The following is a 14,574-nucleotide window of genomic DNA, read 5'->3' as shown; positions in this document are numbered from 1 at the left end:
CTCACCTCCTTCTCCAGCTCCAAGTCAACCAAATTTTCCTGCATCTTCTCCTGACGCCCCAACTTCCGCTGCAGCCCCTCTACTTCTTCCCTGAGCAGCCCGTTGGTCTCTCGCATCTCCCTGCCAGGGCCAGAAATAAAGTCACTCAAACAGCCACGTATCCTGGGGACGAGCACGAGCCCCAGGAGTGCCAGCCGCACACGCACACACCCAAGCTCTAGCCCCAGGAGGCGCGGCCTCACCGCAGGTAGGCGTTCTCCTCCTTCAGCTGCTTCAGCTCCCGCTCCACCTTGGGCAGCCGCACCAGCTCCGACTTCATGTTCTTCACAATCACAGCCTCCTGCTCCTGCAGCGCCAGCTTCTGCTCCAAATCCTGGTTGAGGCCAGGGACAGAGAAGAGTCGTGGACCGCCAACTGCCCAGGTCCTTGGTTACCTCCAGATCCCCTCCTCCAGGAAGCCTGCCCTGCCTTCACCCCATGCCTGTGCTGTCCTCAGCACTCACTTCCAGCACAGCGCCCACGGTGCACCCCCAGACAGCGTCATGCCGCTGCGCGGAGCGGCCCTTGGGGGCAGAAACCTAGTGCACGTCTGGCACAAGGACGCTCAGCGAAGGCTGCCTGAATAAACACACCAGTAAAACACCCCTCCCCATGCAAGACCTGCTTCTGTCACTCTAACACGCACATGTGACAACAGAGTCTTTTCCATAGTGAGGACGGCCTTTTCCGTACCATCTCTAGTCCCCTTGGGATACAATGGAGACAGCTGGCATCCATTAGTGACAGGTCACAGAACAGGCTGAGTATGAGAGCAGGACTGACTAGTCATTCAACAAACACTAATGGAGTCCCTCTCTGTACCAGGGACTGGGTCAAGTAGAAAGGACAGGGTGACACAGAAAACAAATGAGGTCTCTGCAAGAAAGAGCTTACAGTTTGGTGTAAAAGACATTCATCAGGGGGTACAGGCACGTGAACCCTAAGAAGTGGGCCCAGGGCTGCAGACAGGACAAGGAACAGGGAAGGTGTAACGGGGACATGTGAAGTGGCGAGGACCAGCAGGGAAGGCCCAGGACAGGCAGGTAAGCACTGCAGCCAGACCAGCACATGAAAGACCAGAGGCCAGAGGGAGAGGGGAGTCTAGAAACTGACACAGCGGCGAGCACAGCTGAAAGGCAGGTGGGCAGGATGGAGCTGGGAGGCCACAGCAGCCAGCTTCTGGGGGGCACAGGTGTAGCTATGCCGCAGGGCAGTGGGCAGCCCTCCTAGGCACCTGCATCACGGTCTCCCTGGCAGCATCCTCCTCCCTCAGTGAAGCAGCACAGCCAGAACTTGTCAGGTCAACCTGCTCTGAGACACGGCTCAGTCACACGCTAGCTGCGTGGCCTCTCCAAGCCGATTTTATCACCTTCACAGCATTCGTCCCTACTCGAATTGTCATGTTTACTTTCTTCTTCGTGTGTGTGTGTCTTTGGTCTTCATCCACTAGAACGTGAACTTCTTGGGAGCAGAAACATGCCCCGTTCACTGTGGTAACCCTAGCAGCTAGCACAGGCCTGGCACACGAGGAGACGATCAGTGTAAATGGCACAATGGACACAGGCAGCAACTGTCCCCACATGCCACCACGCATACCCAGCTCAGAAACACCTACAGATGGCAGGAGGGCTGAGACCACTGCTGTGATGCCTACGACACAGGCCGGGGGTGCAACAAAGCAACTCACCTTGATCCGCTGCTCCTGGTCTGCCCTTGATTCTTGGCTGGCCTGGAGTTCCTGAATCTTCTGATTAGCTTCCTGCCATTTTCTATTCAGAGAAATGCGTATGACGTGCAGAATATGGTATGTGGTGAGGCCAACAATTCCCGTCACACTAAAAGTTCTCCAGTGTAGACACATGCATGCGCCCCCACATGCCCTTGTGCACACGCACATACACAGACGCACTCACACCCACGTGCATCCACACATGCACTCACACACATGCGCACATACACACACTCACACCTACACGCATGCACACACGCCCACCACGCACTCCCTGCAGGGACAGCTCCAGGATCCCGGACTCTAGTCCCTGCCAGCGGCTCTGTGGCCTTGGTCTCCTCACCAGGACAGGGTGGGTGGGTAAGTCCAGACCACATGCACGGTCCTTTCTCCTCCCTCCCCACAGCTGCTCACAGCTGCAGCCTCGGCTGGCCCTGGTACAGCCACAGCCAAGGACCCACTCGTGACTGACCCTCGGATTCCACCGAGCAGCCAGAACTCTCCCTGGACAACATCTGCCAAGACAAAGGCCGAATTCTTCAGGAGAGTATTCCGTCCTCCGACCTCCTCTCTGTGGGTCCTTTCCCACTCCTGTGCTTTGCTGCTTACAATGCTGTCTGCCGGGGCTGTCCTTTACCACCCACCTCCCCCGCCGCAGGAGACGTCAGCCACACACAGTCTCAACAACCTCGCTCAAAGCTAACATCTGCTCTGGAAGCTCTCTCCACGACTGCCCCCCCTTCTTGGTCGCAGGACTTTAAATGCCTCTCTGTTCTGGCACTTCCGGTCCTGGCCTCAGAGGCCTCAGAGTCCGACCCAGCCAGTCTGTGCATGGGGGGGAGAGCATCTGAGGACACCTGCCAAACCTCGGAGCTTCAGCGACACTCACAGAGGCTGGGCGCTCACCCGGCAGAGGGCACAGCACCAGCCTGGCTCTCCATGTCGCTGATCTCCCGCCCGCAGGCTACAGGCTAACTCCAGGGCCGAGGGGGGCAGGTGCCCGTGGCATGGGGACCACACACCTCCACACGCACTCACCGCTGCTGCAAGCCCAGCTGCTCCTGCAGCTCTTGCTTCTCCGACTCCAGGCCCTTCAGCTGCATCTCCTGGTCCATCACAGTCCACTGCAGCTCCGAGATCCTGCCCTTTAACTCACTGATGGTCTGAAAGCAAACAGGACAGACCATCACTGAGGCCCGTCACTGGGGCTGCTGGGCACGAACGCACCTGCGCCTCCCACAGAGAAGGACAAACGCCCTCACAAGAGCCTGTCGTTCCCCCCCCCCATCCCACTCCCGAGGACAGGGACAGAGCCATCTGCTCCTTCTGGGAACATGACCAGACACCACCCCCAGCCCAGCCCCAGAGCAGCAGCCCGAGCCTTCCTTGCGTCTCCCACAAGGTAACAGGAGACGGGTCATGGTGACAGCAGCCGCAGAAACAAGAACTGCTGCTGGCTAAGACGGGCCGGGGCCTCACACCCCATGACATCCCGTCCATGGAGCATCCACACACCCCATGTCCCACCACGTGGACACTCACGTCCCTGGCGTGTTCTGCACAGCTCTCCCTCCACACCCTGCTCTCATCTCTCAGCCTGGAATTCCTGCTCTAACCCCGCACACCATGCCACCACTCCAGCTACATGCTAACGATGCCACCTGTACGCCACAGCCAGGTGCCCCCCAAGAAGCCAGACATGGGGAACTGAGGATATCCTCAAAACGATGCCACGAAAGTCACACAGAATGGGGAGGAGCTACCAGAGGCGCTTCCAGCGCTTCCAGCGCTCCCGGGCTGGAAGCGGTTGGAAAGGAAAGCCAACGCGCAGGGGGCCATCCCAGAGCACAGCCTCTAGGACAGCGAGCCACTGACATTCGGAGGTGGAACCGCCAGCCTGAGCTCGGACTGTACCCACCAGGCAGCCTTTAGGGGACTGCACTGCCGTTGTGGTTTTCCTAGGGGAAGAGAGCACACCGGTCAAGCCAACAGGAAAGGCGAGCCCACTCAGAAAGGACATGTCAATTACTCTGCGGAGATGTTGCCACATCCGCCTCTGGGAGCCAGAAGTCAACCCGAGGGATCCTACAAGCAAGGGCGAGAAAACCGACTGATGACTCACCGCAGTGAGTGACACTTGGCAGTCCCTGGGGGCACCCTCTGCAGACAAGGAGGCCACTGCACTCATTCACCTGTCCAACCCGGGACTCGTTTAAATGCATGAGCACCCTCCACCCCACATCCTCCCAGAAAGGCTGACACAAGCGTCCACGCCTCCAACCCCATCCATCTGTACAGTCTGCTTTATTGCTTTATTACACTGACTCCCAATCTGGGAACCAAAAGAGAACGAAGGTACTAAAATATGTTCAACAATGAGCAAGTGCTCAAAAAGCCTTCCTGACCTCAGAAAATGCACATGGCACCAGGCGCTGTGCAGGGTGGGACACCGGGATCAGCCAGCCAGCCCCCAGGGAGGACAAAGGCTATGGGGAGGCCAGGCCATCACGAGATGACCTCAGTGAGTGGTGAGCAGAGGAACCAGGGCACCGTGACAAGAGAGGCACTTGGGGGGAGGGGTGCAGGGTTAGGACTTTAGACCGAGAGACCAGGGAAGGCTTCTCCAAGGAGGAGGAAAGCGCCATTCGTCATCCTGCATCCCAACTGGCCATGACCTTTCCCACCCTGGGCCCCATTCGGCATCCTCTTTGTAACTTCTGTGGTCAGGACCCCCTCCTGCCCTTCACTGAATAGCGTGCAGGGCTCATCTGCCCCGTGGGCCCCAGACACAGGGCAGGGATGAGCACAGGCGAGCACACCAAGGACGGGAGGGGACCTTGTGCTGAGGCCGATCCCGGCTCCTCTCCTGCCAACATCCGCAGCACAAGACAGATGCAGAAACAACCCTAACATGCTCTCCGGTGCTGCCAAGGCAGAAATAACCTGGGGTCCGCTCCGCAGCTCTGCCACACAGACGAGAATGCCAACAATCACGCCCCCTGCCCCCCGGCAGCGGCTCATCGTTCTTCTTGCAGCACCTGTGATCTCGAACTGCACAGCAAGGGACAGGGAAGGTCAGAAGAGTCCAATTTCCACCAGCATCAACGTTTGGGTTCTGTTTCTAAAATTGATACAACCTTCAGTTGACAGAGACAGTAGGACACTACAGTCCGTCTGGGCTCTGGTTTCCAAGCTACTCTCAGATGCTGGCTAACAGTCAGAGAAATGCAAATCCAGAGGCACCTACTTACATCTTCATGGGAAGCAAAACAACACGAGTATTTCCAGAAGGTACCACCCACCATGCCACGGAAGGCCACGGGGAACTAGAATACTCAGCAATGGCGTCAGGACGACAGCAACAGGTGGCTGGTGCTGACAGCCCCGCTCCTAGGATGAGCCTGCGTCACCGAGGCACATGCATGAAGCCATCTGCTACACACACGTTTGCACGGCAGGGAGTGTGTGTATAGGAAACCAAAGCATTGGAAAAGGTCACAAAATGGATTCACCGACCATTAACAATCATAATTACAAAGACTAAAGAAGTTCTTAGCTGAAAACCATAGAATAGAAAACGACTATCTCTGCTACAATCACAGCTATGCCCAGAAAGGTGGGCGCACACGCGGGACGCAGGGTTAAGAACGGACAACACCGTGGTGCTCTGGCGTCCTGCAGGCGTCCCCTCACCTCGCCGGCCTGGGCCAGGCTGTCCTCCTTCTCCCGCAGCTTCTTGTTGGCCGTGTCCAGGCTCTGCTTACACAGCCTGTTGCGCTCCAGCTGCTCCTTCATCTTCGCCTCTGCCTCTGCCTCCCGCTCTTGCAGCTGCCGAATGCGCGTCAGGAGCTCCTGGTTGCGGTCCACCTCCCGCTGCCAAGAGGGAGAAGCTGGTGAGAGCAGTTGGGAGCAAGGAGACCCCGCCCGCCCGCCCTCAGGCCAGGACCAAGGCCCAGAGAAGACCCGCCCAGGAGCCAGGAGCGAAGTCAATAACACGCGGCTCTTGCCCAGAGATCGGGGAGGACACTTAGATGCATCACCCCAGTGTCATTAGCCAACTTGACCATCTGCAGGGAGTTGGGGCGTGAAAACCCCAAACTCAGACTCGACCTCGGAAAAAGGTCCAAGCTGTGGCAGCACCAGCAGCTTTCATCTGACCACATACAAGCCACACTACGACGAGCCAGCATGCCCCAGGCGGGTGCAGACAGGTGGCCTGCAGGCAGGCACAGCTGACCCAGGGCCCCCATCTGCCATGAGGGCACGGCATCTCCTACAAACCTTCCAAGCCCCCTGCACTCGTCCCCTCAGAGGCAGGGAGGGCAGAGCTGAGATTCTTCACTCGGATGAACCCTGGGGGCCCCTGGGGGTCATAAAGGCATCTGGGCCACTGAGAAGGTTACTGTCAGCATGAGGGGCAAAGGGACCACAAAGCAGGAGCCAGCCCCTGCTGACCTCTGACCTCTCATCAGGGAGCTGACCTGCAGAAGCTCCCTCCAAGGACCACCAGGCACAGCCAGGGCCCACCGTGCTCAGAGCCAGTGCTCACTCCAGGACCTCAGCGCAGCAGTGAGGTGGCCCCGAGCAAAGGCGCCGTCCACAATGCGGGAGCTGCACAAGCCCAGCTCCACACCTCCTGGGGAGGAACAGGGCGCCTCCACTCGGCCTGCCCGGCTGAGCACACCTGGGCAGCCCAGGCGGGTCCCCAGACACCACGTCTCCCCATCTACTAGGTGTTTCCAGGTGGGAAGGTTGAGATTCCCACTCACTGTCCTCCCCACTCACTGCCAAACTGACAGTTCCTAATAAACCACTACAGACGCCCCAGAGTCACAGAAATAAGTTGAAAATCACTGGCTCCAGTGGCCCCGGGGTTGCCTTCAGCCCTGTCTATGGCAAGGAACGAAGGCCTCTCAGGCAGAGGCCCAGGTTAGTGAGGGACCCCAGGGTTAAGCTCAGTCAGCTCTGCACCCTTGGGTTTCCCCGAGAAAGACATTCAACGACCCTGCAGCCTTCCTCGCTGTTCAGGTGTTTTCTGAGCACCTTAAAGGTGCCGCAGCCTACGCGGGACACTGGGGATCCAAGGCAGCAAGGCCAGGCCCCGTCCTCAAGGACTCGCGGGCCAAGGAAATGCCAACGGCTGCACATCCCATGCCACCTGCCTGGGAGCCCGGGCAGTGCTACCCGCCACCAACACTAGTTCCCGCAGTCCGCTGGCCCGTGCCGCCTCCCGACCCCTAATAGAGCACTCCGAGACTTGCAAGATTGCCAAGGTCTCTCCCCACACCGGGCCGCCCAGCAGCGTCCCTCCTAGGACAAGGCACAACCTCAGTGACAGCCCGCCTCACACAGGGACAGGGCCAGTGCCGAGGCTGCGGCCCCCACCACAGGCCGCATCACAAGGCGCCCCAGCCAGAAGCCTGCCTGCCAGCTTCACACACAGCCAACAAGCAGCACACCCTCGAGGACCCGGAGAGCATGCCGATGTGCCACGTGAGGCAAGAGCGGGTCAAGCCTCGCCCTCGGGGACGCAGAGGCCAGAGGCTCTGAGGCCCAACACCCTGCCCACCGCATCAGCACTTACTGACAAACCTGCAAAGTGCTGTGACTCAAAGCAAGGGAGGAGGGATGTGTACACAGGGTACAATCCGACCCCTCTGGGTCACGGGCTGGCTCTCCCCACCTGCTGTGCGCAAGTCGGGGGCAACGTGATGCAGCCCCAAGACTGGGGCTCTTCGCTCTGAGGCCCTATAACCATGTGAGCAGACCCAAGAACCCTGTGCGACCTGGTGACTTTCTAAGCCTGTCACCCCCGTGCCACCGGTATTTCTGCCAGACCTTTCAGAGGGAGGGGAAAGCAGGAGGCCCCGCAGAGAGATGCTACCAGCACGTGTCTTCCCCCCTTGAAGTGACATCCATGTCCTAAAGAGCACAGCTCGTTGCTCAGGCTCAAGCAGGGGCAGGTTTGGGGCGCAACTCCCACTCCCAGGCCGGCTGGCCTCACCCACCTCGTAGCTCCTGGCACTGGTGCTGGCCGCGCGCTCCAGCTCCACTCGAGCCCTCTTGTGACTCAGCTCCATCTGCATCTTCTCGCGCTCCACCTGGATGATGTGAGACTTCGAACGGATCTGCTCTGCTCGCTCTTCCAGCTGGTGGGTCACACCCAAAGGAGAGACATAGTCCTCAGTAGGTGTCAAACGGGTGAGTGGCTCACTCAGCACTCACTTCCTGGGCACCTGCTCCCAACAAGGCCGGCGCCCAGCCCCGGGGAAGAATAAAGAAGCTGGGTTCCTAGTTGGGCGATGGTCCCGGGGGGCAGCAAGCGCATGGATGACAAAGGAGAAGACGAGGGCAAGTTCCAAGATGACAGTGTGTAGGCTTGGTTTTAAAAAGAGGGTGCATTAGCTTCCCACTGCTGTGAAAGAAATGACCACACTGAGCCGCACAGCACACCCGCAATCTGAGCCGCCAGCTGTGGCCTGAAGGCCTGGCGCACACGGCCAGGCTCCCTGAGCAGAGTCTCACAGGCCAAGCTCACGGCAGTCACCAGGCTATTCTCCGCGGAGCTCAGGATTCTCATCCACACTCACGTGGCTTTAGGACTGAGGCCCATTTCCTTGCTGGCTGTCGGCCACAGGCTGCTGTAGCTCCTAGAGGCCACCCACACTCCCTGCCATGTGGCCCTCTCCAGCTCCAAAGCCACAGGGACACTCTCCCACGTGTGAGTCCCTCTCCTGCTCTGCACCTGACCTCGTGGTCTGATCTCTCAGCCCAGACTGCAGAGGCTCGCCTGCGGAGGCAGGCACACCCAGCTCCTCCCTACCTTAAGGTTAACTGATTTATCACCCTAGTTATCTTTGCAAATTCCATTGCCACAACACCTAGTAACTGTTTGATTAAGTGGGAGAGAGTGTGGCCCACCAGAGGCCATCTGAGAAGTCCGCCTCCCTCGGCCGGCAGGTAAATATAGGTGAGTTCCGGCCTTGAAGGGCCTCAGAAGACACAGAATCACTGTCTGTCAGGGCCTCAACTTTCAGAGGCTGGAGTGTGACCACTCCAAGAATGGTCTGCAGCCCAGCACGCAGCACCTCCTGGACACTTAACAGACAGGAAGAGACTTGGGCTGCACTTCAGAGATACCAAACCAGAATCTTCCTTTCAGACATATGCTCAGGGATTCACATGCACATTAAAATTTGAGAAGACCTGGGCTAGAGCAAGTGGTTCTCCAATCAATCAGGGACACCTGGTGACGTCTAGACACTGCTGCTGGGCACAAGAGGGGGCGGTCGTGTGTATTGGCTACTGGCCTCTAGTGGGTCGAGTCCAGGATGTTGCTAAACACCCTTAAATGCACAGAGAAGTCCTGCAAAACAAAGAATTATCCAGCCCAAAGTGTCAACAATGCCAAGGGTGAGAAATCACGGTCAGAGAAGAGGCATTTTCTCCACCCCTCCCCCACATTCGCTGGGGATCCAAGTCCACACTTCCTTTACCCTCTGATACTTGCTCATTTCAATGCCCACCTGTTGACATTTGGTGGAGGTTCCTAGCTCTACACTTCATCAAACTCAAGGGCCTTCCTCGTCTCACTGTGTCTGCAGCTAGGACTTCAGCTCTAGGGGGCACCGCTGCAAAGGGACCAGGAGTCCCACAGACACAGCCAGTGATTCATGGGCTGTGTTTTGACTGTATTTGAAGGAAAATAACTGAAACATTATTTGTGTATTTGCACAAACACTGATGTGTACCAGAGCAGACAATAAACACCATCAAACGGAAAGGGGAACCTTAAAAAATGGGAAGGGGAGAGGCCTGGTGGGCAAGAAATACTGACCTCTGCCTCCAGGCTCCCCAGACCTGCAGCTTCTCAGTTCCCTCACCTGCCAGTTGGGGAAGGCACAAGAGGAAGGCCAGAGCCACTGACCAAAGTCCTGGGACAGGTCAGGGTCCTGGGGCAGGTACTTGGGCAGCCTGACTGCCCAGTTCACTCTGGCTCTGCCACTCATTCACCGACCCCCTCCTGGGGGAGCCTTCGAGCACTACTAGCTGAGTGAGAGCTGTGACCTCCAAAATTCTAGACTCTGTAGTGCTAACAGACAGGCCAAACGTTCCCAGGCATTTGCATCAATAAAATTATAAATTTTTTGGACCAGTGAGCAAGGATCCAAAGAAAACTACAATCTATTACCACTATCATTTTACAGAAAAGCTTTTTAACACCAAAAGCAAAAGTAAAAGACCTAATTTCAGAATAAAGAACAGTCCTGGCCAAAAAATGGTGGTAAGCAACTTAGTCCACTAACAAACATATGGTAATTCCATGCTATAGATGCGTACAAACACATTGGCTTTCGCTCTGCCTGGGCCTCGTCGGGGCTCCCGGAGCAACAGGAAACCATGTCCAACAGAGGACACCAGCTAGAAAGGCTCCAACAGCACAAGTGGGGTGGACAGGAAAGGAGGACCGCAGCAGAGACAGCAGGGCCACCTCCACAGCTGTCCTTGGCAAGGCTGCAGACCCCACCCGGCCCCGCGCAGACCCAGTGAGCCGCCCCACTGGGACTGACAACTCTCTAGAACCGGAAGTGGTTCAGGAGCCCTGACCCGGAAGTGGTTCAGGAGCCCTGACCCCGTACACCTGTGTCTACACTGAGCACTGCCAAGAACTGGGAACCAAGTGAAAGAAAACTAGAATCAGAGTAAAACTGTAAAAATCACCCCATGGCAGACGGAAGCCAAGATCTGCAAATGGCCCCCACAGTCTGAGACCATGACATACCCAATCCTTCGCTCACGGCCATGGCTTTCCCACCAGGCTGACCAAGGACCGGTGTTTACAACACAGCCTTCCCCTGTGTTACCCCTTCAGGGGAACCAGCAGCTGGCTGGAAAATCAGTGGTCATGCTGTCAGGCAGTCTGGGTTTCCCCCAATTAAATGAACGAACCGGCTTCTGATCCGATCGTCAGTGTCTGAGCTCATGAATGTGAATGCCACACTGAGCGCCAGACCCACTCTGGGTGCTGATACATCAGACTTTTAAGTAGGACAGTTCAGGGCCAGACAACGGATTCCAACTCTCTTCCCAAACTATGAATCCCCACATTAGAGATCTGGGAAACAGCCAGCTGGCCTCCAGGCTGAGAAAACACTGGCCTGCCTCAGCGACAGGAAGTCCTCACTTCACGTCATCCACAGGTTCTGAGACTGAGCAAAACGACTCGTAATGAAACCAGCCAGCTTTACCACAAGCTAACTGATATAAACAAAAGTTCCTACGACATTTCATCAATGTCACAACAAACGACATTATTCGAGGACCTGCTGTGAATGGAACTTGAACCAGCCTATCTAAGGTCAGGACTCTTTACCTAGAGGCCCCTATTGCAGCACATGGCACTCACCTAAACTACATGGAACTTGAACAGTTCCTACCTAAGGGGAAGCATCTTTACTTATGAGACCCCAGTCCCAACACTTAGAGAACCCTATACTGACACACGGCACTCACCTGCACCACACAGAACTTGAACACGCCCCACCAGAGGACAGGTGTCCTGGTCCAGAGCCCCCACCCCGACACACGGCACTCACCTGGATACTCTGCTGGTACTGCATCTGCAGAGAACCTTGGGCAGAAGTGGAAACATCCAGTCCAACTCCTCCTTCCACTCGCTGGGAAATGAAGTTGTTCAAAGATCTCAGGGAGGACAGGACAGTGGTGTTTTCCCCCAGGTCTTCCATGGCCACGTCCCTTGTGGAGGAAGAGAAGGGAGGGGTCACAGCAAGCCTTTCCGTACAACTTCAGCTCTGCCAGCGGCCCAGACACCCCACCCCAACGCTCTCTCAGAGCCCTTAAAACAGTCCAGTGTCCGTAAGCACATTCTTCAGGGTTAACTGGGAGCCCATACTGCTGATGTACCAGAGAGGAAACTGAGGCATAAAAAGGCAACACGCCACCAAGCCGCTGACTGTCAGTGACGACCTGCACACCAGCAGAACAGACAGACAGCTCCCAGGAGACGGCGGTCAGCAGTCAGCTGGTACATCTCCCACTAAGCGCTCACAAAAAGCTAGCTTCTGGGAATCAGAAACAAAGCACACAACCGTGGCAATAACGCTGATGATGAGCACAGCAATGCTAACTATCTGCTAACAATGACGTTAATAAAATACTACTATTTTCACCCATGTACCAACAGAAAGGTATCTGACATATACAGGGCAGCAAGGCTCCTCGAGCCTGTTTCCTCCTCTGTAACTGAGGTCATGAAACCCACGTTTGCAAGTAGTTGTGAAGGTTGCAGTGTCCGTAGGAAGTCGTCAAGTGGCAGATGGTGCAACTGTTGACACCGTTTGACTGTCATTCTGCTTGTAATCTGACATATGACAGCTCAATCTTCACCACAGGTGGATGAATTAGGTCTTTTTGCACGTATTTTAGAGATGAGACAAAACGAGGCTTCGAAACATTACAGAACTGAGTTTGGAACCTGGGCCTGTGGCTCCAAAGGTCGAGTGTGCTCCACAGCCAATGCATGGAGGGCTGAGGACAAGAACCAGCAAACAACCTGCACCCCCAAACCTGAGCTTATGGCCTCACACCAGCCTGTCCACCAGCCCTGCCGGATGGAGGGGGGCTCCCAGGCACAGCCCAAAGGTGTGAATTCCTACAGGTGACAACGTTTTTCTCTTAGGAAAAGCTGGCTCTCTCTGATCCCCCCGAGTATTCCGTGGAAAACACCTCCCTCCCAAAAGACAGGTGAGGAACGCCAGTTTGATTCTGAATCTCCCATTTCACAAGCACCTTGGCCTCCTGCACCGCGTCTTCCACAGGCTGTATTCCCTCCCTGTACAACGCACCTGTCCCGTCCCCCTCTCATTCCTACTATAAACGGAAACCGACGGGAAGAGACAACACAAGGGCAGCCACAGTGCGGGCGCCCCGCAGACGCAGCCTGCCTGGCGCGGGGCGGGGACAGCAGAGCCTGCCCTGCAAAGCCAGCACTCCCGCCGCCGTGCGCCCCATTAGGCCGGGCCACGCTTCCCTCGCCCTGATGGGAGGACATGCCGCCAATCTACGCTCTTCTCGCGATGCGTGTCCCGTAAGCACGACGCAGGCAGCACCAGAGTGAAACGCGCACACACTTCCAACCGCGAAGCTCAGGCTCGGCCGGCGTGACAAGGCGGCAGCTCCCACTCGGCCTCCCGACCACGCGCCTCCCACCTTCCGGCCACCCAACCACTGAATGTCAACTGCTCTCCGCGGGCCCCCGAGCGGGGCGTCTGGACACACGCCTGTCAACGCGCGTGTCCCCGGGCGGAAGGCCGACCAGGACGCCGCCTCCCCGCGGCCGGGCCCCTGCGCTGTGACACGGTCCCCACTCGCTCCAGCGGCCTCTGCCTCGGACGCCGTGCAAGCTGCCGCTCGGCTGGGGCGCGGGGACTGGGCGGCTCGCTCCCCGTCCTCCCACGGGCACGAAGGGGGAAACCACCCGGCCCGGAGGCCGCGCAGGTGCGGCTGAGGCGCCGCTCTCCAGGGAAGCGCACCTCGGGGGAGGCCGCCGGCCGCCTCAGGCCCGGGCAGCTGAGCCCCCGACCGTGGCTGCCTCCCGCGCGCCCTCTCCGGCCCCGCCGGCCCCGGCCGCGCCGGCTGCTCCTTCCCGGAGAGGAAGCCTGGGGGCCGCGGGGACGCCGAGGGAAGCGGGGGCTCGGAGCCCGGCAGAGGCTCCGAACGACAGCACGGAGCGGGGAGGCCGCGCGGGCAGAGGCCGAGGGCGCGGGCAGGCAGACGCGGGGCAGCGGGGACGCCGACGGGCGCCGGCTCCGGACCCGGCCGGTGCCGGGGCGCAGGGGGCGGCGCCCAGGCTGACCTCGGCCAGCAGCCCAGCGCCGGTCCCGGGCCTCGGCGCCGCCCCGCTCCACAACCCCCCACACCCCGGCTCGGCCGGCTCCCGGGCGCCCACCCGGGCCCGGCCCCTCACCTGACCTCACCTCACCGGCCCCGTCAGCTCGCGGCCGCCGGCGCCGCTCGGATCTCCCTCCTCTGCTCGCGTTCCCGCGCACCGCGAGACGTGAGGCTGAGCTCTCGCGAGACCTGGGCGCGGCCGGCCGTAATGCTGCGGGGCTGCGCGCCGCCGGGTCCTGCAGGCTCCGCGGAGGCTCCCGGATCCGCGCCCCGCCTGGGAACCCGGGTCCGAGAGGACTCGGAACCCAGGGCCGGCCCACGGGGCAGGGGGCTGCCCCCGCTCCACGCAGGACAGGCTTCCACTCGGGCAGCTGCCTCGCACCGTATTCTGTAGAATAGCACCGCCCAGGGTCCTCGTAGGGCCAAACTTTTGTCCGGACTTGGCGAGTCCCAAAATCTTGCTAGCACAGTATTTACTTGAGTGAATGCGTTCTTTCACTTTTATCTGGAGCCATTGGGAAAAGCAAACTGCTATGCTACGAGACTGCCCTCCCACGTCGAGGCGCGGGCTCCCGTCTGGGTCCCCCTTTGTCCAGGGCACAGGCAGCCGACAGCCAGGGGCCCCTCCTGGAATGACTGCATCTCGGTCTGTCCGGGAGCACGTGTCCCGCCCGGTTTTGAATTCCATCCCCTCTTCCTGCCCATCCCGGGCTACAGACTACCTGCCCAGTGTCTTCACTGAATTCCCTTCTTCCAGAAGACAAAAGAAATTTGTGTGGCCCACAATGAATGGGATGGCGAGAGCTTGTGGTGCAGGCAGGACAGAGTGTTCCCTGGACTTAAGTAGCTGGCTGCAACCGAAAATGAAAAACAAAAAACTGCTGCCTGCAGTGTGC

At 58.4% G+C, this 14,574-nt stretch overlaps 1 protein-coding gene across 6 annotated transcripts in view; it reads right to left on the bottom strand.

The window, feature by feature from the left end:
* Window positions 1-13,921, bottom strand: part of MAD1L1 (mitotic arrest deficient 1 like 1) — a 283,750-nt gene extending 269,829 nt beyond the window's left edge. For 2 of the 6 annotated variants that reach the window (XM_088798795.1, XM_088798799.1), the window contains exons 1-8: window positions 13,765-13,921; window positions 11,365-11,524; window positions 7,777-7,917; window positions 5,462-5,641; window positions 2,807-2,931; window positions 1,727-1,808; window positions 243-373; window positions 6-120 (exon numbers count right to left, since the gene is read on the bottom strand). In XM_088798795.1, coding sequence (XP_088654921.1) covers window positions 6-120; window positions 243-373; window positions 1,727-1,808; window positions 2,807-2,931; window positions 5,462-5,641; window positions 7,777-7,917; window positions 11,365-11,514 — 924 coding nt within the window. In that variant the 5' untranslated portion in view covers window positions 11,515-11,524; window positions 13,765-13,921. Of the gene's footprint in view, window positions 1-5; window positions 121-242; window positions 374-1,726; window positions 1,809-2,806; window positions 2,932-5,461; window positions 5,642-7,776; window positions 7,918-11,364; window positions 11,525-13,320; window positions 13,342-13,754 lie in introns of those variants that run through there. The other 4 variants (XM_088798800.1, XM_088798798.1, XM_088798796.1 and 1 more) reach the window with 3 other exon arrangements.
* Window positions 13,922-14,574: the final 653 nt, after the last annotated feature.

This window comes from Rhinolophus sinicus, chromosome 5 (genome assembly GCF_057876585.1).
Source record: "Rhinolophus sinicus isolate RSI-liver-muscle chromosome 5, RSI-T2T, whole genome shotgun sequence".
Taxonomy (NCBI): Eukaryota; Metazoa; Chordata; class Mammalia; order Chiroptera; family Rhinolophidae; genus Rhinolophus; species Rhinolophus sinicus.
Note: the sequence above shows the minus strand (reverse complement) of the source record. Positions and strands in the feature narration are given on the sequence as shown.